Below are 26,174 nucleotides of genomic sequence, written 5' to 3'. Positions count from 1 at the left end.
ACACCCCCTGGGCCCCTTAACAATTGTTTGTATTGAGCCGCATTGTAATTGTAGCCATTCTGCAATGTTAAATAACGTTGTTTATCCATTCACTAGTTCTATTAAGCGATGATAGGCTAGCCGAGCCACAATGCTATGGTCGCTGCCATTAACGTTAGCATGTAAGCTAACGTCAACAACAATGGCGTCGATACCTTTTCTAACAGGAGTGAGTGTGGGCGTCATAGATATCTATGGTGGGCGTCTCTACAGTGACGAAGCCTGAACCCTTCTCATTGGTTGAAAATGGCCTTCATGTTTGTACATCGCCATCTGTTGCTTTGGCATTGTACTGCATGTATATATTACATCAACAGTGTTAAACCACTGTGAGCGGCCTGGAGTGGATTGGAGCGGAGGAGAACTCTCGCTCCGGACGTCGCGCCGACTCATTTTAAAACCCACTCCTCGCTCACGTCAAAACCGCCCCCTCCGCGCCCCGCGCCGCTCACGCTCCGATCCGCTCACATGGCCTGACTAACGCGGGTATTGAAAGCAATTGACACTAACAAAGATGAACTGTGCGTTAGAAGAATTCTTTAAATATTTGGTTTTCATGTGATTTGGCTACACAGTTAAAAGGTTAAGGTATTTGTACACTGTGTGAACAGTTTGATTGAGAAAATACTAACAAGAATATTGGGGATAAAGAATCCCCAAACCGGGGACCTGTGGTAGTTTCTCAGGCTAAATGTATTTACATGTACAAGGAGCAGGCATCCGGCAGACATTATTGGTAAAGCACTGCAACATACATTCTAGCTCACAAAGGTCGCTGCTCTTCGCCTGCAGAGGGGGAGGGTAGGTGATATAAAGTTGAGTTAGCACATAGGACACAACCGACTTCTGTCTCACTTCCCCAGGCCGAAACTCAGATATAATAGACTAATAGAAACGGCTTGTTGACTAAATACACCTACACAATAGAATGGCCCGCATACCCCCCCCCCCCCCCCCCCCCCCCCTGATAAGACTTTTGGGCTGGTGGAAGACAATGGGGGCTGACACCAGACCTGTTTTATTACTTCCCCCAACAGAAACTGCCAAACTGCAGCTGTTAAAAGTACAGTTGGGTCCTCCAGCAAAACGATACCTTAAAAGGCTTTCCGGGACATGTCTATTCAAAGAGACAGTCACCTAGTTTCACCTAGTTTCAGCCAATCAAACTTGACGTTAGGCTAAAAACGGTCACGAACATGGGTGCTCCAATCGGAAGCTCTCTGGCTCATAGAAAGACCCGCCCTCATGACGCAAAGTCTGACGTATCCTAGAGGGGAGGAGTTTAGTCTTTAAAGTACGCGGTTCAGATCAAGATGAAGAATCAGATGAAGACAGAATCCCACCAACAACACGGAGCGAGCAACACCCACTCTACATTAATCCCCCTACTGGATGGAGGACCGCGGCGACGCATTGAGACGCATACCATCGACCATCGAAGAAGGAGCCGAGATGAGATTGATGCTTTTTAGTTAGTTAAAGTGAACTTTAGACTGAGTTCTGACGACCCTCGGCATAGCGACTGCATCCGGCAGGACTCATTGCATTGTTCTTTCAAATCTTTGATTTGTAAATTGTCATTGGATCCCATTAAAAACGGATTCTTACATTAAATCCTCTCGATGACTCTTTCTTCAAAAGCCGCCTCTTTGTTGCCGTCGTGTAAAACCATTTCCTGGTTTTTTAAAGTACCACAGGGCTTTTAAGGTTTACACACAACGCAGAGTAGAATTAGCAGATTAGGTTCTGAGTATTCAGGACAAGAATAGCCCAGTTGGTGACTTCAAGAAAGAGATAGATAGATAGATAGATAGATAGATAGATAGATAGATAGATAGATAGATAGATAGATAGATAGATAGATAGATAGATAGATAGATAGATAGATAGATAGATAGATAGATAGATAGATAGATAGATAGATAGATAGATAGATAGATAGATAGATAGATAGATAGATAGATAGATAGATAGATAGATAGATAGATAGATAGATAGATAGATAGATAGATAGATAGATAGATAGATAGATAGATAGATAGATAGATAGATAGATAGATAGATAGATAGATAGATAGATAGATAGATAGATAGATAGATAGATAGATAGATAGATAGATAGATAGATAGATAGATAGATAGATAGATAGATAGATAGATAGATAGATAGATAGATAGATAGATAGATAGATAGATAGATAGATAGATAGATAGATAGATAGATAGATAGATAGATAGATAGATAGATAGATAGATAGATAGATAGATAGATAGATAGATAGATAGATAGATAGATAGATAGATAGATAGATAGATAGATAGATAGATAGATAGATAGATAGATAGATAGATAGATAGATAGATAGATAGATAGATAGATAGATAGATAGATAGATAGATAGATAGATAGATAGATAGATAGATAGATAGATAGATAGATAGATAGATAGATAGATAGATAGATAGATAGATAGATAGATAGATAGATAGATAGATAGATAGATAGATAGATAGATAGATAGATAGATAGATAGATAGATAGATAGATAGATAGATAGATAGATAGATAGATAGATAGATAGATAGATAGATAGATAGATAGATAGATAGATAGATAGATAGATAGATAGATAGATAGATAGATAGATAGATAGATAGATAGATAGATAGATAGATAGATAGATAGATAGATAGATAGATAGATAGATAGATAGATAGATAGATAGATAGATAGATAGATAGATAGATAGATAGATAGATAGATAGATAGATAGATAGATAGATAGATAGATAGATAGATAGATAGATAGATAGATAGATAGATAGATAGATAGATAGATAGATAGATAGATAGATAGATAGATAGATAGATAGATAGATAGATAGATAGATAGATAGATAGATAGATAGATAGATAGATAGATAGATAGATAGATAGATAGATAGATAGATAGATAGATAGATAGATAGATAGATAGATAGATAGATAGATAGATAGATAGATAGATAGATAGATAGATAGATAGATAGATAGATAGATAGATAGATAGATAGATAGATAGATAGATAGATAGTAGACCTGATGAAATATTTTCCCTCTCCATACTGCAGTGCCAGTTCAGCCATAGCAGAGACAAAGCTATTCTTTACCCTTATGGCCTCCTCCAGATGATGTATACACTGACTTCTCAATCGCTGAATCTCAGAGTCTAGAGAAGGTGAGGAAACAACTCAACTGAACTCGGCTCAACTCAACCGAGTTGGTTTCAGTCGATCTTGACAAGGGCTACGGCTGCAACCTAGACTACAGTGGCACAACATTTTACATGCCGCATATCATCACCGTGATGAAGAATTAAACATTGTCACTGGAAAAAAGGCCTTTGGTCTCATTAAGAAATTATTTGTATTATTTGATACAAAATATTTAACGTTTTATAGATATATCACAATATATTACAGCCTGGAGTGAGCTGCTGCTTTTATAAAACACGTCACCATGTATGGCAGGAAGTTATAGACTTTCCAATTTAAACTGTTTTTGTTAACTCATTCAGCGCCAATCACGAGTAAAGTCAGGTTAACTCGCCAACCGTTCAGCGCCAATCACGAGTATAGTCTGGTTTTGTTCGTTATTTCTTTTATTAGCTATATCCATTCATTTTTCATCCATCCAGCCTGATGTTATCATTGGGAATGGGTCTGAGCTCGCAAAAGGGCAAATACCGCCGCCTACGCCTTCCAGCCGGTATTGCACTCCATTAGAAATGGTGTAGTTTCTTTTCTGGGACGATCTGAGCCGTGCGGGCAGGGTTTAAATACTCCGGCAGAACTAGCGTTTACAACGTTACATCTGCGATGCTGCCCCCCTTCATATGCAATGCCGGACAATGTGGGACGGAGCTCCACGAGCAGTATTTGGAATGGCGATCAGATAATTGGATTATTTCTTTTGCATTACATCAGAGACCAGGTAAGGACTCTATATATCCGATCTTGCGTTGATCTGATATTTCTAAGCTATCTGTGTGTATGTGTATGTGCTTTTTACCGTTGGCTGCGGTGGGGGTGGGGGCGAGCGCCCCACTACGAGGACCATTTCATGTATGCACGAGGAAGGATAATAATGATAATCTAGCGTTGATTTCAGGAAGATTCGATAATCAGGCGAAAAATTACAACGCTAAAACGTTATTACCGCGTCTTTTCCTGGAATTACTCAGAAGCACCCAAACTATATTCAAAACGGTATAAAACGGAAATGTACGGAAGAAAAAACAATCTGTTTTGTGCATGTTGACTGGAAGCAACTAACTGACAATCGACGGGGTGTATTAGACCCATAGCTATAATATAAGATATATTTTAAGCACTCGCAAATGTTGCAGTGTCCCCATTGATTAAAGCGATGGCATTCTAGCGCCCCCTGGCTCATTAAGCGATGGCGCTGAATGAGTTAAAGGTGCTATAGATAACATTTGTATGTAGAGTAATCATTAAAAACAATTATAATAATACATCCAAAGCTTTTAGAGAGGTATGGAATGAAGGTATTGCTTTCCCCCCCCAAAAAAACGATTGATTAATGAATTTATCATTTAAAAAATATTGGCGGGTCCAAAGTTAACATTGTTGTTTACATTTTGCCTGCGTACATGTATCCCCTCCCCACTTCCCTCCCTATTTCCCCACGTTGAATGCACCTGATTGGATAAATAAAAATCTGGTGCTCTACAGCGACATCTAGTGGTGGAATGTTATCTATACCTTTAATAATTTAATGAATAATTTGTAAAAGGAAATAGGCCCTCCTGGCTGCCTGCACATAGTGCGAGGTTGTTTGATTTGAGCTTCTTGTTTTATAATGTTTCATATTTTATGATTGTGTGTGTGTGTGTGTGTGTGTGTGTGTGTGTGTGTGTGTGTGTGTGTGTGTGTGTGTGTGTGCGTGCGCGTGTGTACCTTTGCCATGGTAAGGTGCATTGCGGTACATAGCAGATTTCTTGGCCTTGTAGCAGAGAGCCAGCATATGGTGAATGAAAGCAGATTGGCTGCTTCCTTGCAGCACTCGCTTGAACAAGCCAATAGACCTGTTTGCATCCCCCTGTAGCAGTTATAATTAGTTTAAAGGTGGTAGTTTTATATACCTGGCGTATCACAGTAGAATGAAGCCTTGGAATTAAGTAATATCACACAATATTCAGCATAGCAGCACAACCTCGAGTGTGATATTGATTTTATACAACAGTTCTACAATCACCATTTATTAGTTAACAGTAATAAGAGACAACATATTATTATATTATATATGATTTGTTTGTTTAGTTAACCATTTATTTAGCTCCGCCAACAAATAGTTCCACAACTGTGCTCTTGAAATAGGATTGTTTTATTAACAGCAACTCCCAATCATAACATGATAATGGAGGCCATGACAGTTTGTCACACTATGGGGCGGGGTTTTGAGCTAAACTCGCTTGTGAATAGTTACAATGTTAGGAAGGGTAGGAGTTCAAGGCTCTCTCTACCAGGTCCTCTGCCTCTCTGTATTTCCTATAGATTACCAGTTTTAAAGCCAAGAGAACCATCAACAATCCATCTTCAGGGTTCAAGTCTGCAGCCCGCCGGAGCTGTTTGATGGCCTGGCTCTGCTCGGCACTGCTGAACTAAGAAGACATGGATTAATATATATTTTAACATTGTTTTATTCTATTTGATTGTAATTTATTTGTAACATTATTTAATTAGATTATATAGCAGTCTGTGGCAAATACAGTATAAAATGTCATTAACTATCACAGTTTAGCTACTCTATCTGACTGTTTACCAGATTACTCAGTGGTGAGTGGTACAGGTCTCTCAAGCTGAGAGCTATAGATATAGATAGATATATGTCCCTCTTGGCTGGTCGGACTGAGTGTGTCTCCCTTGGAGGCGCAACATCCTCCAACCACCCCGTCACCTGCGGTGTCCCCCAGGGATCCGTCCTCGGCCCCCTGCTGTTCACCCTATACAATACATGCTCCCCCTCAGCCGCATCATCAGCCGGCACGGTGTGTCGTTCCACTGTTATGCTGACGACACCCAGCTGTATATCCGGATTACACCATCATCACCTTCATCACCCCCCGCACTGACCACTTGCCTGGAGGAGACTAAGGTGTGGATGAACCACAGGTTTCTCCAAAACAGAAGCCATGCTGGTCGGTACCCCACACCAGGTCCGGTCATCCATCATCACCATCTCCTTCTCCGGTCAGGACATTCCCCTCTCCACCCTTGTCACCAACTTGGGCGTGAAAATGGACCCCCACCTCACATACGAAACTCACATCAAACACCTCTGCAAGACATCTTTCTTTCACCTCAGAAACATCCCTAAACTCCGTTCCTCACTCACTCTGGCAGATTCTGAGAAACTCGTCCACGCCTTCGTCTCCTCCAGGCTGGACTATTGCAATGCACTCCTCATCGGGATCCCTAGTAAAAGCATTCAAAAACTGCAAACCATCCAGAATAGCGCTGCTAGGATCCTGATGAGGGTGCGCAAATATGACCACATCACCCCCACCCTCAGATCACTTCACTGGCTCCCCGTGGAACACAGGATCGAGTACAAGGTCTCCCTCCTCACTCACCAGTGCATACACAGTGGTGCCCCTGCCTACCTCAAGGAACTCCTCACCCCCCAGTCCTCCTCACGCTCCCTCCGCTCCGGCACAGCCTACCTCCCCAAAGCCCCCAGGACTAAGCTGCACACCATGGGCGATTGAGCCTTCTGCTCTGCCGCACCCACACTGTGGAATGCTCTCCCCATCCACCTGAGAGCACCACAGTCCGTTGAGGCTTTTAAAAGGGGCCTAAAAACATTTCTTTTTAACAAGGCTTTTGCCTGAATTATTCTTTAACTTTTATTTTTACTTCTATTCATTTTATTATTTTTATGTTCTTCCATTTCATTGGTTGTTTTATTCATTTTAATTGTTTTATTCATTTAACTTTTTATCTTTATCTCCTGTAGCACTTTGAGATTTTCACAAATATAAAGTGCGGTACAAATTGAATTTATTATTATTATTATGTCACGCTCCGTGGACATAAAAATGCACAGCAATATACCCAATGCTTAATGCATATTGTCAGTCAAAACAGTCAGTTACCATTTGTAATAATTACATTACCTCCACTCTGTCTGCAGTAGATCTCTCTGTGCGGTAGAGTGCTATGGCATAGCCTCTGTTCCATTCCTTGTGGTCAGGCTGCAGTTTCACTGCGTTGCGGAAACAGTCCATGGCCTTCTGGAGGTACTGCCAAGAGAACTTTAGAAAGGTCCAGCCCTTCTCTCCATACACCTCTGGCTGGAGCTATGCAGCTGTACCTGTAGGGTAATTCTCCTGAGGTTGTGGGGCAGAGAGAAGAAGGGAGGGAGAAGGAGTAAATAAGGGAGAAAGACAGGAAAAGAGAAGATAAGGGGTAGCATAAAAAGAGAAATAGAGAGAAAGATGGATGAGTGAAAACAGCTACAACCTTTCTGACAATTCTGGCAGCATGTGTGTGACTGGCAATTAAGTGATGAATGAAGGAACAAATTAATGAGTGTGTGTGTGTGTGTGTGTGTGTGTGTGTGTGTGTGTGTGTGTGTGTGTGTGTGTGTGTGTGTGTGTGTGTGTGTGTGTGTGTGTGTGTGTGTGTGTGTGTGTGTGTGTGTGTGTGTGTGTGTGTGTGTGTGTGTGTGTGTGTGTGATGTAGGGTAGGGCTGAACACTATGGAACAAAATAAATATCACAATATTCAGCTTCTTTTTTTTCAACATCAATATAAGAATTTGCTTAGGTAAATAAATCAATGTTCATAATTTGGACTGCTGGCTGTGGAAGCATATACATTGATTCTATATAATGTATTACATATTCTTTATGCATTTACTGTGTATTTCAGATCATGGTATTCAGCTATGGTACCTCAGAGGACTGGGCCCTTGTGACATTTACGGTAGAACATCTTACAACATTTTACTGGCAGTGGGGGGCGACAGTGGCTCAGGAGGTAGAGCAGTCGTCTGGCAATTCGGAGGTTCCCGGTTCGATTCCCGCTCCTCCCGGGCAGTGTGTCAAATCAAATCAAATCAAATTTATTTATAGGGCCCGACAACACACGTTAATGTCCCCATGGGCCGTACAGATCTTCTTTAAACAAGTCAAGAAGAAAACATAACAATAAGTCAAGAACAGAACAAGAACACCATAAGGTCCAAACATTTTTAGATGAATGCAAATAAATGAAAGAATGCAAGCACTCCCAGACATACCCCACGCGAAGGTAAGGAAAAACTAACTAAAACCTAACAATAGGGAAAAAAGCTCCACAGGCAGTGTGGAGGAGAGAAACCTTAGAAGGGCCATTCAAGGGGGGATCTCCCTTCTTAGATGTTGGTGATAGTAGTGTTGCAGACGGACAGTTGGTAAGCATGCACTCATGTGTGTAGTGGAACACAGATGAGTGCATGCAATAGCAACTGTACATTTTGAAAGATTAAAGATAGAGCTAATAGCGATAGCAACTGAACATTTTGAAAGATTAAAGATAGAGCTGATAGCGAATCTATTTGAGGCACAGGGGCGGCGCAAAGAGGGTCACGTCCTCCCCGTCTTAGTCAAGGGACATTTAACACTCCGGTTGTTGCTCAGGGACAGCCGGAGACAGGGAGATAGGGGGCGGCGCAGAGAGGGTCGCGAACTCCCCGACATCATCGCGGGACATCCGGCACTCCGGTCACCACTACGAGACCTCCGGAGACAGGGGGGCACGCAGAGGGGGTCGCAACCTCCCGGCCTTCGTCACGGGACGTCCAACACTCCGGTCAACACTCCAGGACAGCAAGTCATAGGGTGACAGGGAGACGGGACAGGCGTTAGACAGCTCATGAGATTGTAGTAGGCGGACATAGCAATAGATACAAGTGGTAGGCATATATGTGAATGGAGTAGATATATGAAGTAAGACACAAGCAAGACACATAACCCCTAATTGCTCCCGATGAGCAGGTTGGCACCTTGCATGGTTGCCTCCGCCGTCGGTGTGTGTGTGAATGTGTGAGTGAATGGGTAATATGTGAGTAACAAATTGTAAAGCGCTTTAGATAAAAGCGCTATATAAAAAAGCAGCCATTTGGCATTTACCATTAAAATTTTGCAATTACCGTTCTAATGACAAGTTCCTTTTCTTTAGAAGTCACCCCGGCTATGATCACACTGCAAGCTTTAAGCCAAATTGATGGTCAAGCTCAGACCTGGGCATTTTACGGCCCGGGGGCCCCATCCAGCCCTTTGGAATATTTGTATATGTTTATTCTTCTGATTACCAGTAGCAGCTAATCTAAAAAATAAAAAATATATAATTACTACTTTTTACAATGGGAGATAATGAATATTGAGCAGACTTAAGTTCAAGTTATTGTTGGTTCAAACCTCCAACATAGTTCCGGTTTCTCATGTGGCCCCTTGTAAAAATGTATTGCCCACCCCTGGTCTAGCACATGTGCGTGTGTCAGTTCTGTGCACCACCTTGCAAGCGCTCAAATAATTCATGGTAGTGCGCCAGGCTCACAGACAATCAGACAATCTGACTTCATATTTTCATATCATTAATTCAGATGACAAAATGTTCTATTATAATTCGTTAAATAAAATGCTTTTACAAAAGGTGCCACGCCTGTGAGCCACCACTAGGGCCAGAGTGACGAACCGTGAGTGAGTGAGTGAGTGAGTGAGTGAGTGAGTGAGTGAGTGAGTGAGTGAGTGAGTGAGTGAGTGAGTGAGTGAGTGAGTGAGTGAGTGAGTGAGTGAGTGAGTGAGTGAGTGAGTGAGTGAGGTGCCAGTCTGTCAGGTGCTTTGCGTCTAAAAATAACTATATGGTAAAACAGATAAGAGATGAATGATAAAAAGTAATATTCCCCCAGCCTATTGTGTTGGTTTACCTTGATTCCTTCCACCATTTGGCAGTAAGTGTGTGATTGTGTGTAGTCTCCAATATGGTAGTACAGCCAGGCCATGTCAGCGTACGACACAATGAGTTGTCTCTCACTGTCCTCTTCTAAATGTTCTCTGGTCAGTTCCACTGACTTACACAGCAAAGTCACAGCTTCCTCTGGCTTACCCTGCAAATACCTGGGATAAAACAGGAAGGGGGTTATGGTGCGTTCAAACGGTTCTTGTCAACTGGTTTACCACCAGGAAGTTGCACTCGAATGGCCAAGTGGTAAATATCAGTGGTAAACTACCAAGTGGTAAATACCAGTGGTAAACTACCAAGTGGTAAATACAAAGTGGTAAATACCAGTGGTAAACTACCAAGTGGTAAATAGTATTAAACTACCAAGTGGTAAATACCAGTGGTAAACTACCAAGTGGTAAATACCAGTGGTAAACTACCAAGTGGTAAACTACCAAGGGATAAATACCAGTGGTAAACTACCAAGTGGTAAATACCAGTGGTAAACTACCAGTGGTAAATACCAGTTGTAAACTCAGGCAAATCCATGATGACATTTATTGACAACCATTTTCCGGCAAACTATTTGTTTATTTCTCAATGCGCCGCTTTCAGACCCTATGGAGCTTGCCTGCATTCGTACGTTCCATGGGTCTGACATGTCAGGCTGCAAAGATCACTGGTTTGAAACCTAATGACACAAGAGTGTATTCCAGTTGTGAGCTAGCAAGCGGAGGGTGGCTGGTAACCCCACTTCTTAGGGACCTGCACTGGCTCCCCATTGCTGCACGTATCCGCTTCAAGGCCCTCGACCTAGCATACCGTGCGACAAAGGGAACCGCTCCCGCCTACCTCCGGTCAATGGTCTCTAACTACACACCCTCAAGACCCCTACGCTCTGCATCTTCTGGCCATCTCAGACCTACTCCTATCCAAGCTCCGGGAGGGTCATCAAAGAGAAGTCGCCTATTCTCAGTCCTTGCCCCACAATGGTGGAATGAACTACCCACCCCAGTTAGGACAGCCGAAACCCGTCCAATCTTTCGCCGTCGACTAAAGACGCACTTCTTCAACCATTATCTGAAATATTTAAAAAAAAATATATATATATATATCTAACCCTAACTAACCTTACTGTCATGCACTTGTCCTAATAAACTAACCTACACTGTAACACGCAACACTTTGATGAACATTGTTACTCAGCTGATAGAGTTGTACCCTTCCTGATGACTTGTCGTACAGAACTTGTAAGTCGCTTTGGATAAAAGCGTCAGCTAAATGACTAAATGTAAAATGTAAATGGTAATCACATCTACAGTGCCCACCATCTCTACGAATGCACCCTTGAGCAAGGCACTTAACCACAAACATGCACTCTGACCTCTCTGAAGAAATGCATATGTGTGTGTGTGTGTGTGTGTGTGTGTGTGTGTGTGTGTGTGTGTGTGTGTGTGTGTGTGTGTGTGTGTGTGTGTGTGTGTGTGTGTGTGTGTGTGTGTGTGTGGGACTGTGTGGATGTTTTAACTAGGAGGGATGTGCAGAGAGAAAATGTACAAGACAATAAAGTAAGAAAGATGTATTTAAACAACATCTGTATAATAGACCTGGATCAATGTAGCCACGTTTTCAAGGCTGGAGGAATGTCTGATATGGGAAATTGGGTGAAAGGGAAGTAGAGCGGGTGGTAGAGGGAGGATGGAGAAAGGAGCAGAGGTTAGGAGAGGTAAAGAGAGAGAGTGTTATGCATGTCTGTCTACCTGACGTAAGCCATAAAGCTGTAGAATTTAGCAACTTCGTCCTTCTCTCTCAACAGATCTATACGGTCCTGGAGCCGGACACCGAGGATGTCTATATCAATGTCTTCTTTATTTAGGGCCCAGGTGAAACGACACTCCAGGTTCAACAACCTGTCTCTCAGAGCACTGATCTCATCACTGGAACTGGAGGAGAGGAGAGAGATGAGAGAGAGATGAGAGAGAGAGAGAGAGAGAGAGAGAGAGAGAGAGAGAGAGAGAGAGAGAGAGAGAGAGAGAGAGTCAAGAGTTTTATTTGTCACAGCATACAAGGCATACAGTGAAATGCAGGTGGTCATGCCCGCAGCGATTGTGCAATAATACAAATAATAAGAATAAGACATACAGGCATAATGTTTGATTCATTGATTGATTGAAAACTTTATTAACAGATTGCAGAATGGGTACAGTACAGTACAGCTCAATACATACAATTGTTAAGGGGATGCAGACCAGAGAAAGACTTTCATCTTGTTTACATCAGGGTCCCCCATTTTCAATTCATCGTAACATATATGACATACATGACATACAGATAGACAACTGCTACATCTATACATTTATGACATACCATATTTGCAAATACAGTACTGTTTGTGATACGAAAAGAGTCCAGAAAAAAAGTATATACATTTGACGTAGAAACTGTACATTGGAGGAGGTTGGGTAGGTGGGGGGGGGGGGGGGGGTGGGTAGGAGGGGTGGGTGGGGGACACTGTACAGCTGTACAAGCAAAACTGTACATTGGAATATTGACAAGACCATACTTGGTCATTTTTACTGTACATTGGAGGGGGTTGTGTTAGGACATTTACAGGGGCCAGTTTCGAATTGCAGTCTCCCGTAGGTGTTTTTTTAGAGTGTTTTTGAAAGTGGGTAGTGATTCACATTCCTTTACAGCTTTGGGTAGGGCGTTCCACATTGATGTGGCATAATTGCGAAACGTGTTTAGTCCCTTGTTTGAGCCGAATCTGGGTTTAACATGATTTGTGGAGCTCCCTCTGGTGTTGTGATCGTGGTATTCACTGACCTTTGGGAAGTATTTTGACATGTACATGGGTACCTTGGTCGTGTAGTGTATCTTGTAGACCAGGCCCATTGCAAGTTGCTGTACTCTGTCGTCTACTCTAAGCCATCCTAGGTTGTCAAAGTGGGCAGGGGTGAGGTGGGTTCTAGGAGTAAGGTCAAGCAGTAGTCTGACCAGTTTGTTTTGAGATGTTTGTAATTTTGTTTTTAGCGCCTTTGAGGTGCTTTGGTACCATGAGGTGCAAGCATAGTCGTAGTACCCTTGAATGAGTGCTCCTGCCAGAGTCTTCAGGGTATTCTTGTTTACCAGTGAGGAGATCCGGTACAAGAATCAAGTTCGTTGGTTGACTTTTTTTTATTACATTGGATGCCATTTTGTCACAGGAAAGATTTGCCTCTAGGATGGAACCCAGGTAGGTAATATCTTCTTTCCTTGTGACAATATTGTCACCCACTGTAACTGAGAAGCCGTCGGTCTTGCTGAGTTTGTTATTTGAACCGAAGAGAATGGACTCTGTTTTGCCCATGTGTAATGATAGTTTGTTATCAGCGAGCCATATGCAGATTTTGCCTAGTTCTGAGCTGAGGGTTTTTTCAACCTGTAACTTGTTCTTGTCAGAGACCAGCAGGGCTGAGTTGTCCGCAAACAGGAACAAGTTGCAGTCACAAGCTGACGACATGTCATTTGCATAAATTAGGAACAGTAGCGGACCTAGTATGCTTCTTTGTGGAACACCACAGCTTACTGTGAGGGGGGGGGGATAGGGTACCGTTTACCTCCACCATCTGCTCTCTCCCCTCCAGGTAGGATTGCATTAAGCTCACTGATAGACTATCAAAACCAATTGCTTTTAGCTTGTCAATCAGAATGGTGTGATTGACAGTGTCGAAGGCCTTTTGTAGGTCCAGCATGACTCTTGTTTGATGTGGTCGTTTAAATAGAGAAGGCATGTGTCAGTGGAGTGGGATGTTCTGAAGCCAGATTGGAATTCGTAGATTAGATTTTTTTCCGCTATGTATTTTTCGACCTGTTCGTATACAATTTTCTCCATGACTTTCGAGATGGAGGTAAGGATAGAAACAGGGCGGTAGTTGCCTGGGTCTAATTTACTGCCTTTTTTGTGCAGGGGTGTTACTCTCGCAATTTTGAAGTCCTTGGGGACGTGTCCCTGTTTTATGGAGAGGTTTATTATGTGTGTGATGACTGGGGTGATGGCGGCTGCTGAGTCTCTGAGGAATTTGGAGGGGATGTTGTCATGGCCAGTGGCCTTGTTAGGTTGGAGGGCGCTCAGTTTTTTGAGTACTGTGGTAATATTGAGTTGAATTTCATAAATAACCTTGTATACTGGCTAGCAGAGTGGGTTTTCAGTGCTAAATATAGATGAAACAGGGGTGACAGAGAGCTATTCTCCACCCCCACTAGGTGATCAGATTAGTACTGTATGGTAAATAGCCCAAAGGGTCAAAGCGTATTCACACCCCCCCTCGTGAGACAAGACAGGCCCCTTCAAAAGATCACATCGACGGGGGCCACCGCTGTCCCATCACGTCGCCACAACCCAGGGGGGAGGGGCTGCCAGCGGCCACAGGAGACCCCCCACAGGAGACGCCTGATTGGATCAACTGTAATAGTGAACTGTATTCTATTTTGGCTAGAAATTGTAGTATAAAGGAGGGGACATTTTGGTAATTCGGGAGCTCTCAGACCGGACCAACCCCAGGGGGTCTGGGGGCTCCACCGCTCCTTCCACCAGAGAGACTGTGCTGCTGCATTTTATGTGAGTAAAATCATGGACCCATGGTTGGTTAGAATAGAATGTATACTTATCTTAGAAACCAGATTTACTCATGTATAATGTGTGCAGTATGGTTAATGTATGTTCAGATTATGTTAACCAAGTGACTGTTTTATGTACATTATTGAGGTTTGAGATGCAAACCTGATTGTGATATTTCTGTACAACAGACAGCCCTGTTAATGTTTTCTGATAATCTTTTGTATGTGAAAGGCAACCTTTTATTCACTCTTGGCCCTGGCTCAAATAAATCAGCTGAGTTGAACTACAGTTCTGGTTTGTCTGGAGTACACGTTTTATTCCTCATCTGCTTAAGTCAGATGAGGAGACCAACAATTCTATCAAGTATGAATCCTTCCTCCTCCTTCCAGATAATCAATCTCATTGTATTGTACTACAATAACCTCAAATTATTGTAGAAAGTCTGTGGGAATTTACCACAGAAATGGTGCCGTTCTTCCCATCCTTTGTGTCTCCCCCTGAAAAGGTGCGGTAGGGTCTTGTCATATGTATCATATCTGGACCTTGCTGTGTGTTGGGGACACGGGGCAAAGAGCTGGGGTGTTGCTGCGTTTGGAGTTATAGACGAGGGGCTTGTTGTCTGAATGGAGGAGAGAGAGGGACAGGATGAAGGTTGGTTGTGTACGCCGCTGGTTGGGGCCCACGGTGAATATGGCTTCTGCATGCAGGGTTGGGGGTGCGGTGTCTTAGGTTAGGATGTCCGGAGGTATGAAGTTCGCGCTTGTTGTGCAGTGAACATGCAAACGTGGGCTTTTTATGTTTGTATGTTTATTCAGACACAGGAGGCCGGGCTCGGCCTATGCGGGCCACGGGGGTTGGGTTGGTTAACTCGTATGGAATATACTTTATGGGAGTTGAAGTAATTACAAGGCCTCATGTTATAGTAATGTGATTGCGTATTGGTGGCGCACAGACTATCTGGTCATGATATAACGGGGGTGGCGTCGCATGACGGCAGATAAAAGGCTTTTCTTGCTAGGAAGCACGGTTATTCTGGTGTATACGACAGGAGCGCGTTCTGAGTATGTAATTGCCCTAAAATTATTCTCAGGAAGAGGGCGCGGGTAAGTTGAGGAGATTTGGTTGTTCTGAAATGGAAAGAGAGCTGTGTCCAATGTGCATTATGACCCTGCTTAGAGCCACAGAATAGGCGGGACGGGGACCGTGAGTGGGTCAGTATGGGCATAAATGCGTCGGGCTAAGGGCTCTGTTACTATTTCAGAACATGCAAGTCAAGTATGGTGAAAGATTGGTAGACCCTGGCATGATCAGCGCAGGGGTCTGTGCGATTACAGAATAAAAACGTAGTAATTAATAGAAGTGTAGGGTGCCGGCGTGTTCAGGACAAGGCTTGGGAAGGGACGGACTGGAGTCAGAGGGACCACTCGGCCTGTTTTAAATGTAGATATATTTGCCGTCCTTAGGCATAGTATCCTTTTTAATCTTGAGCGAAACCGGCCTGTTGATTAATTACGTTCGCTGTGATACAAAAACAATTCGGTCGAACTGACTGATAAGTACTTAATGGTTGTATGGGGACTATGGCTATGGTTAGGAATTGTATGGGGGCCTATGGCTATGGTTATGAATGATTGGCGAAACGTAGGAGCTTATTGTTGTTTTGTTATGATATTTTAATGACCAACGGACATATGTTTGGGGCGAGTCCTACTGGTGGTTGGGGCTAGCTGGCTTAGCTCTGTGGAAGAGTCCGCTGTGAAACTGGGGACGTTACGATGGCATTATGAGAGAATTGTTTAAACAATGTGGCGGCGATTGCAGGTAAGGCGAATCTAGACGTAGACTGGAGAGATTGTGGCCGTTTTGAGGGTTATTATTGATGCGGTAGCGGTAGTGTGTGATATTAAGGAGTCGCTGCTTGATGACGTCATGGTGTTGTGGAGGGTATGTAACGTTCGCGGTGCTATAAAGTGAGGCGGAGTAGGTAGGAGAAAGGATTCGTGTTGAACTATGTGTGCGGCGCTGGTTGGTGAGAATTTTTAAAGATTGTTTTCTGTTAGAGTGGTTGGCTATTTTAAGCTTGTGTGAATTGTTTATGCTTTGGTTGGTACTGAGCGAATTGCGTGGATGAACGGATCTTGAAAGGCACGGCTCCTGTGAGGGCCTTGAACGTCACATTAGAGCTGGCTAAGCTAGTTAGCTTGCGTGCCGGTGTTTTGTGGCGTTTGCGGGCGGCATATGTTACGTTTAGAGTTTTGAGAATGATGTTGGGGAAGGGGTAGAGAACGTGATGAATGTCGTGGCAGGTTTTGGTTGTCGTAAGCGACGTTATAACAGTCGCTTCGGTTGCCACTGCGCATGCGCGGTACGACGTGGATTGGGTCTAGTGCATTCGGAGTAGTTCGCTCAGGGGACAGAAATAACGGGTAAGAGAATATTCTGCATTATGTAATATGGCGGTATTTGTGTATTGTGCATTGTATTTTTGTGTAAACAGGGGAGGAGATGTAACATGTATGGTGGTTAGGTTAGGGGAGATAGTCAATAAAGGGTTTACTTAGGCTGCAAACAATACAGTGAGCCTATTGAGGAGAAATGAAGTAATGGATACATTGCCTATGATAAATCTGGAGTTCACAAACCGGCTATACTGGGTAGATTGTATTATTGTCTTTGATACACAGGGGTATATTTTTAACCAGGGGGGAATGAGTAGTTAAAAATAAGTACAGTTAAAAACATATTGAAAATTGGTAAAATGTTCTACAAAGTAGAATGCAGTAAAATCAATTTATCACACGTGTATGAAGAGAGGAGCATTTAGGACTAACCACTATAATGTTATGCTGAAATGAATGATGCTTACATGTATAATAATTAGAGTTGATGGACATTTCCAGTTTTTTTAATTTGTGTAACGTGTACAATTGTAAGCTTGGAATAATGATGTTGTGTTTTATGTAGCTTGAATTAAGATGCTTGTATAGAATGCATTGATGTTGAAATGTCAGATATTGATACTTGTTATAGCTTTAAGGCCGTTGATTTAAATAGGATAATGTTTATCTGCAAGTCTTTAGATCATGGGGATGATAATTTAATGATGTAGGCTTGTGGGCGTATATGTTATTTGGTTGCATTGTTATGTTGAAATACTGTTAGAATGTTATATCTTTAATGCCATTGATTTACATAAGCTGATGGTTTATATTAGGAATTGATTGCAAAATCCTTGGGTCACAGTGGGATAATTTAGTGACAAGGGGTTTGGGTTAGATGCTGTTTTGATGACTGTATGATGGTGTTTTGGCAGTAATTGTAATGATTTGCTGTTTAGTCTGTAATTTTTCTGTGTTTGGCTGTTAGGGACGGGAAAATGTATTACTTTTAGACTCTGGGGGACAGCTGCCTCCGGGGGATGAAATGTGTGAGTTTAACCCTTTTTTGGTGTTTACAGGAGGGCCCAAGGGGGGTCGTGTATACAGCTGCTTACAATGGCTGTTCTTTTTATGACAGGATGGCGTGAGATTAGATGCAACAGGAGAGAGGTCAGAGGTGAAGATGCAGGAGACAGTTGTAGAGTGAGAGAACAGTTGGCAGTTATTTTTATGACGGGGGAAATGTTGAGACAGAGAGCGGCTAATTTAAGAAGAGGGTAGGAGACGGTTGAGTAGGAGCCAAATCAGATGAGGTTATTTACATTTGATTAGGGCGGCCTGTTTGATTGAAGGAATAACCTGGAGTTGTCATCAGTTCTAGCAGGCTGGGGTGACTTCAGGTTGAAAAGGGGTTCTGCTAGACCTTTTTGAGTGCATAGATTAAGAAGAGATGGTATTAGCCTGATAATGAGTGTAGCCTGATGGGAGAGCAGAAGAGGGAGGAACCAACTAAACCATTGTCGGTCTGTGGTTGATTAATGAGTTGTATGAGAGAGAGTTTTGGAAGTGTTTGTTTAGTTTCAAATGATCAGTGTGAACGGTAGATGATTGTGTGCCAGGTGGTATGCAAGTGTGGGAGCAGCGTGAAAGTATATGTTTATAATATGAAGGATGGAGATGATCTGTGTGGCTGAGAATGAGAGAGAGTGTTTGTTTTACTGAAGGGGTTTGTTTTTATTACTTTCATTTTGGTTTGATTTCTTTTGAATGTCTGGTATGGGTGTGGATGGAGCCTGTAGAGAGAGACTGTGCGGGCTTGAAAGGTGTCGAAATCACGATGATAGGTGTGATGAGGTTTAGATGTAGGGTTTTAGATTTCTTTTCTTTTCTTTCTAAATAACCATTAAGGTGGTCTGCGGTTGGAGCTGGTTAATTTCATTGATTTGCTTTCACATCTGTTGGAATGTTTTTTTGATTATTTGCCTTTTGTTTGTTGTTTCTCTGTCATGATCTGGTGAGAGGACTGTTGAAGCGTGAGATGCATTGGGACAGATCGAGGCTGGGATACATTGGATCAGATCGATGGCAGTTAAGTGGTCCCATCACGTTTGCATAATGGTTAAACATTTGGCTTCTCTTGAGAAATATTTGACGTATTGTGTAAAGAAAATTTGTTTTGTGTTTTTGTTCCCTTGCAGTTCAGTCGGAGGGGGAGGATGGGCCATCACAAGTGGAGGGATCATGGGAAAAATGTGTAGGAATACATTTCATTAGATTATGACACGATGGTGTGAGCCCGTTCGGTCAGTTCCTGTGGGAGATTGTTGGACTGTGGAAAGAGGTCGCTTGTAGACGCGGCCCCTCCTTCAATATAGCCCCGGATACAAAGGCCGGAGGTTTGGGACAAATCTGTAGATCCATGGAAATACAGTCATGGCTCGAAATATGACGAGATCACAGGCCTACAGACGTTGGCTTCAGCTGAGGCTGGCCGACATGGGGTGGAGGGGGGGGGCGAAAACGGTCGGAGACTGTGCAACCAAAGCATTGAACAAGGGCCTCTGTGTGATTGATTGGTATGTTGAACGGGAGGTGACTGAACGGTAACAACTGGTATAGATTATGACACAACGCAAGAGTACTAAACTAAACACATACACGTAGGTAGAATATTAGGTGTAGGTTATGGCCAACATGGTGAAAAAAAATTTTCCTTGCGTGATGCTCCGCCCTCCCTGTCGACTGTGCGCTGAGGTGGTAGGTATTGTTATGTCCATGGGATGTTCATAAAAGGGGGGAGAGGTGAGAAGACCAACTGAGTTGATTATGCAAAATGTGATTGGGCTGACTTGGAAAAGGAATTAACAAGAGAGGAGAAGCAAAATGTATGAAAGAATGAATAATAATTTCTGTGTCCTCCCCAGATCATGTAAACGAATACTGTAATTTAAAAAAATGGTGATGGATTATACTTTAAATGTGTAATGTTTAGATTAAATTGTTTTAATTGTTTTTAGCATATTCAAAGGGCCCAGAGGAACAAAGCCCAATGATAGTAGGTGGTAAACACTGGATCATGAGGGCAGAGTAGGGTAATTAGAAAAATGGAAAAAGAAAAATGCAGACATTTTGAAAAAATGAATTTTAATTTTGGAAAAAATGAATTTTATTATGTATGGTTAGAATGTATAGAAAATCAAGTCAATATATCATATGTGACGATAAGAATCGTCAAAACGGGGAAATGTGGTAATATTGAGTTGAATTTCATAAATAACCTTGTATACTGGCTAGCAGAGTGGGTTTTCAGTGCTAAATATAGATGAAACAGGGGTGACAGAGAGCTATTCTCCACCCCCACTAGGTGATCAGATTAGTACTGTATGGTAAATAGCCCAAAGGGTCAAAGCGTATTCACACCCCCCCTTGTGAGACAAGACAGGCCCCTTCAAAAGATCACATCGACGGGGGCCACCGCTGTCCCATCACGTCGCCACAACCCAGGGGGGAGGGGCTGCCAGCGGCCACAGGAGACCCCCCACAGGAGACGCCTGATTGGATCAACTGTAATAGTGAACTGTATTCTATTTTGGCTAGAAATTGTAGTATAAAGGAGGGGACATTTTGGTAATTCGGGAGCTCTCAGACCGGACCAACCCCAGGGGGTCTGGGGGCTCCACCGCTCCTTCCACCAGAGAGACTGTGCTGCTGCATTTTATGTGAGTAAAATCATGGACCCATGGTTGGTTAGAATAGAATGTATACTTATCTTAGAAACCAGATTTACTCATGTATAATGTGTGCAGTATGGTTAATGTATGTTCAGATTATGTTAACCAAGTGACTGTTTTATGTACATTATTGAGGTTTGAGATGCAAACCTGATTGTGATATTTCTGTACAACAGACAGCCCTGTTAATGTTTTCTGATAATCTTTTGTATGTGAAAGGCAACCTTTTATTCACTCTTGGCCCTGGCTCAAATAAATCAGCTGAGTTGAACTACAGTTCTGGTTTGTCTGGCGTACACGTTTTATTCCTCATCTGCTAAGTCAGATGAGGAGACCAACAATTCTATCGGGTATGATCCTTCCTCCTCCTTCCAGATAATCAATCTCATTGTATTGTACTACAATAACCTCAAATTATTGTAGGAAGTCTGTGGGAATTTACCACAGTACCTCATCTGTTGTTACCATTTCCAGTTTGAAGTCGTCTTTGTGGACCCCTAGGTTCTTGTAGTATGCTACTATGTGTTCTACCCCACATACGTTTAAAAAAAATGCATGGTAAAAGACATGCTAAGGTCCTGCGATAGTGCAATACAGTGTTAAGCTATGGATGAGGCACTGGGTCATTATGTACCCTACTACTATACTATACTATACTATACAATATAGTTATACTATATATCCTTATGCTATCTTGCTATATCCATCTATTACTATACAAGAACCACTCCCGTTCTTTTTTTTAAGTGACCTTTCCATTGTGTAAAGTGACCGTTGAGTGTGAGCGTGCTAAAGTGACTGTTAGTGTGTGAGCGTATACAGTATGTGTGTTGTGTTGTGTCTTGTGTGTGTGCTCATGTGTGCTTGTGTGTGGAGAGTTCAGTGTTCAAGACTCTGATGGCCTGGGGGAAGAAGCTGAGCCAAAGTCTCTCTGTCCTAGTTGCTGGTGTGCGCAGGCGTTTGCCTGACCGCAGCAGCTTGAACAGGCTGTTGTTGGGGTGGTGGGGGTCTTTCATTATTCTGCAGGCTCTGGATTTGCACCTCTTGTTGTCCTGCAGGGGTGGTAGTGCAATACCCGTAGTACGCTCAGCTGAGCGCACCACTCTCTGTAGGGCCTTCTTGTCCTGTGCCTTGCTGTTTCCATACCAGGCAGTGATGAAGGGCTGACCTTTAAAAAAAATGGAATTCGAAGCTTCGGGGCCGAGATTCGATTTTAATTCGAAGCTTCGAGATTAAAAAAAAAATAAGAAATATATATATATTTTTTTATGTTGTGGGACTTGTACAGCACTTTGTCAGTGCTGTAAAGTTTTAACCTTTTTAAATCTTAGACAAACAAAACACTTTGCTTTCATGAAATATTGTAAGCCGTCATTTGAGGCTTTATAAAAGCAGCACAATGAACACAAATCTGTCAGTGCCGAGTCCAACCTCATCTTAAATAACAAACAGCATTGCGTGTTGTAATTAACAAAGAGAGACAGAGTTGATTTTGCAAAAAAAAAAAATCATATATTTTTTTTTTATTATAGTCGCATTTTATTTTCATATTCGAATCCCATGCCCATCGAACGAAGCTTCGAAGTATTTAAGACAGCCCTACAGTGATGTTTCCAGTCAAGATGCTCTCTACAGCTCCGGAGTAGAAGGACTGGAGTATCTTCCCCGATACTCTGAACCTCATTAACTGTTAGCCTTTTTTACGACTGAGTCTATGTGTGTTGTCCATGTCAGGTCCTCTGAGATGTGGACCCCCAGGTACTTAAAGCTGCTCACCCTGTCCACGGTAGCCCCGTTTATCCACAGTGGTGTGTGTGTCCCCTGCTGTGTTCTCCTAAAATCCACGATCAGCTCCTTGATTTTACCAATGTTCAGGAGCAGGCTGTTGTCCTGACACCAACGTGCCAGTACATCAACCTCCTCCCGGTAGGCCTTCTCGTCGTTGTCAGAGATCAGCCCCACCACCACTGTGTCGTCCGCAAACTTCACTATGGAGTTGGAGCTGAACCTGGCCACACAGTCATGTGTGTACAGTGAATATAGCAGGCTGAGAACACAGCCCTGGGGGGGACCCGATACTCAGGGTGATGGTGTTGGAGGTCTGACCCCCCACCCTGACCGCCTGAGGCCTTTCACTCAGAAAGTCCAGTATCCAGGCGCTCAGACCCAGCTCAATCAGCTTGTCCACCAGTCTGGTGGGGACTATGGTGTTGAACGCTGAGCTATAGTCAATGAACAACAGTCTCACATAGCCCCCCTTCTGGCTGTCTGGACAGAGAGAGAGAGAGAGAGAGAGAGAGAGAGAGAGAGAGAGAGAGAGAGAGAGAGAGAGAGAGAGAGAGAGAGAGAGAGAGAGAGAGAGAGAGAGAGAGAGAGAGAGAGAGAGATTTGTATATCTCTCCCAGTTCACCATGACACTGGCAATATTGAATTGTAACATGAATACAAATAAAGCACATTGCATTTTGAGAGACCGTAAGAAGTAAAACCAAGGAAAACTGGAGAGAAAGATAGAGGTGATAGCTGAGCGCCCTCCAACCGAGCAAGGCCTCTGGCCATGACAACATCCCCTCCAAATTCCTCAGAGACTCAGCAGCCGCCATCACCCCAGTCATCACACACATAATAAACCTCTCCATAAAACAGGGACACGTCCCCAAGGACTTCAAAATTGTGAGAGTAACACCCTGCACAAAAAGGGCAGCAAACTAGACCCAGGCAACTACCGCCCTGTTTCTATCCTTACATCCATCTCGAAAGTCATGGAAAAAAGAGTATACGAACAGATCGAAAAGTAACTTGCGGAAATAAATCTAATCTACGAATTCCAATCTGGCTTCAGAACATCCCACTCCACTGACACATGCCTTCTCTATTTGAACGACCACATCAAACAAGAGGTGGACGCGGGCAAATACTGCGGCATGGTCATGCTGGACCTACAAAAGGCCTTCGACACTGTCAATCACACCATTCTGATTGACAAGCTAAAAGCAATAGGTCTTGATAGTTTATCAGTGAGCTGGATACAATCCTACCTGGAGGGGAGAGAACAGATGGTGGAGGTAAACGGTACCCTACCCCCCCCCCCCCCCCTCACAGTGAGCTGTGGTGTTCCACAAGGAAGCATACTAGGACCGCTACTATTCCTAATTTATGCAAATGACATGTCGTCAGCTTGTGACTGCAACTTGTTCCTGTTTGCGGACGACTCAGCCCTGCTGGTCTCTGACAAGAACAAGTTACAGGTTGAAAAAGCCCTCAGCTCGGAACTAGGCAAAATCTGCATATGGCTCGCCGACAACAAACTATCATTACACATGGGCAAAACAGAGTCCATACTCTTCGGTTCAAATAACAAACTCAGCAAGACCGACGGCTTCTCGGTTACAGTGGGTGACAATATTGTCACAAGGAAAGATGAAATTACCTACCTAGGTTCCATCCTAGAGGCTAATCTTTCCTGTGACAAAATGGCATCCAATGTAATAAAAAAAAGTCAACCAACGAACTCGATTCTTGTACCGGATCTCCTCTCTGGTAAACAAGAATACCCTGAAGACTCTGGCAGGAGCACTCATTCAAGGGTACTACGACTATGCTTGCACCTCATGGTACCAAAGCACCTCAAAGGCACTAAAAAACAAATTACAAACATCTCAAAACAAGCTAGTCAGACTACTGCTTGACCTGACTCCTAGAACCCACCTCACCCCGGCCCACTTTGACAACCTAGGATGGCTTAGAGTAGACGACAGAGTACAGCAACTTGCAATGGGCCTGGTCTACAAGATACACTACGCGACCAAGGTACCCATGTACATGTCAAAATACTTCCCAAAGGTCAGTGAATACCACGATCACAACACCAGAGGGAGCTCCACAAATCATGTTAAACCCAGATTCGGCTCGAACAAGGGACTAAACACGTTTCGCAATTATGCCACATCAATGTGGAACGCCCTACCCAAAGCTGTAAAGGAATGTGAATCACTGCCCACTTTCAAAAAAACTCTCAAAGAACACCTACGGGAGACTGCAATTCGAAACTGGCCCCTACAAATGTCTTAACCCAGTTGTACAGTAAATTACCAAGTATGGCTTTGTCAGTATTCCAATGTACAGAGTACAGTGCCCCCCCTCCCTCCAATGTACAGCCCCCACCCACCAACCCCACCCCACCCACCCAACCTCCTCCAATGTACAGTTTATACGTCAAATGTATATACACTCTTTTTCTGGACACTTTTTGTATCACAAACAGTACAGTATTTGCAAATCTGATATGTCATAAATGTATAGATGTAGCAGTACTGTCTATCTGTATGTCATGTATGTGATATATGTTATGATGAATTGAAAATGGGGGACCCTGATGTAAACAAGACGAAAGTCTTTCTCTGGTCTGCATCCCCTTAACAATTGTATGTATTGAGCTGTACTGTACTGTACCCATTCTGCAATCTGTTAATAAAGTTTTCAATCAATCAATCAATAGAGAAACGTTTGAAGACTGTCCATACAGCCCAGGAGAAATAATGAAGCATGACTACGACTGAGGCCACATAACTTAGAAGCAGGTCAGGCCAGTGTTTCTAATTGCGGCGACGCAATAGTTAGATAACCTAAGTGGGGAACAACCAGGAGATCACTGTGACAATCAATAAATCTAATTTCATTGTATAGCACATTTAGACATGACACGTGTCAACCAAGGTGCTTCACAAGTCGCATAGCAAAACAAAAAAAAGTGCTCCTAAAGTATAATTTTTTTTTTTTTTTACAATAATTTGTGATGCCATCACAAACACTGGCATTTAAAGGGTACAATTTCAAAGACTTAACAGGAAATTAAGTCTTTGTAACAAACAAAAAATTTGACAGAGAGATGGAGAGAGAGAGAGAGAGAGAGAGAGAGAGAGAGAGAGAGAGAGAGAGAGAGAGAGAGAGAGAGAAGACAGTCCATTCCTTCTATTGGCTCCAAGTTCCAACTGACTTGCACTAGATAACATAATAATATAATATAAAAATAATAATAATATACAAAATTAAATAACAATAACAACAACAACAACAACAACAACAACAACAACAACAACAACAACAGTGTCAATACTTTCAAAACCTCGATCTAATAAACGTACCTCATTTTAATGGTTTGGAATCGCACCTGTGATGTCGAGTTTCTTTCTGGCAAAACGTTTTCTTCAAATAGGCAAATGTAGGCCTATAGGCGAGGCAACAGAAGCGAGAAGCGAGTGTGCAATGACGATCAACCCAGTCTGTACAAGTCAAGGCAACCTGAAAATGAAAGTTATGACGATATGGAAAACGAAAGTTATGACAAGACCTATTTTGCTACAGAATGTAGGAGTGTCTCTTTTAGAAACTGACGCGGAGAAAAGAATGCAATTCGAAACGTACAACCCCCTCCAC

General features: G+C 42.8%; 1 protein-coding gene across 1 annotated transcript; it reads right to left on the bottom strand.

Annotated features, from left to right (window-relative positions):
• Positions 1-802: 802 nt before the first annotated feature.
• Positions 803-25,887, bottom strand: LOC311235590 (interferon-induced protein with tetratricopeptide repeats 5-like; the record flags this gene model as incomplete). The annotated part of the gene is made up of 7 exons (XM_084323055.1): positions 803-825; positions 5,002-5,143; positions 5,604-5,705; positions 7,221-7,397; positions 10,016-10,205; positions 11,790-11,972; positions 25,883-25,887. 7 exons carry the CDS (start codon positions 25,885-25,887, stop codon positions 803-805), a joined length of 822 nt encoding a protein of 273 aa, XP_084179181.1.
• Positions 25,888-26,174: the final 287 nt, after the last annotated feature.

This window comes from Notolepis coatsorum (assembly GCF_963971535.1).
Source record: "Notolepis coatsorum genome assembly, chromosome: 10".
NCBI classification, from domain to species: Eukaryota; Metazoa; Chordata; class Actinopteri; order Aulopiformes; family Paralepididae; genus Notolepis; species Notolepis coatsorum.
The sequence above is the reverse complement of the archived record's forward strand: the minus strand, read 5'-3'. Positions and strand labels throughout refer to the sequence as shown.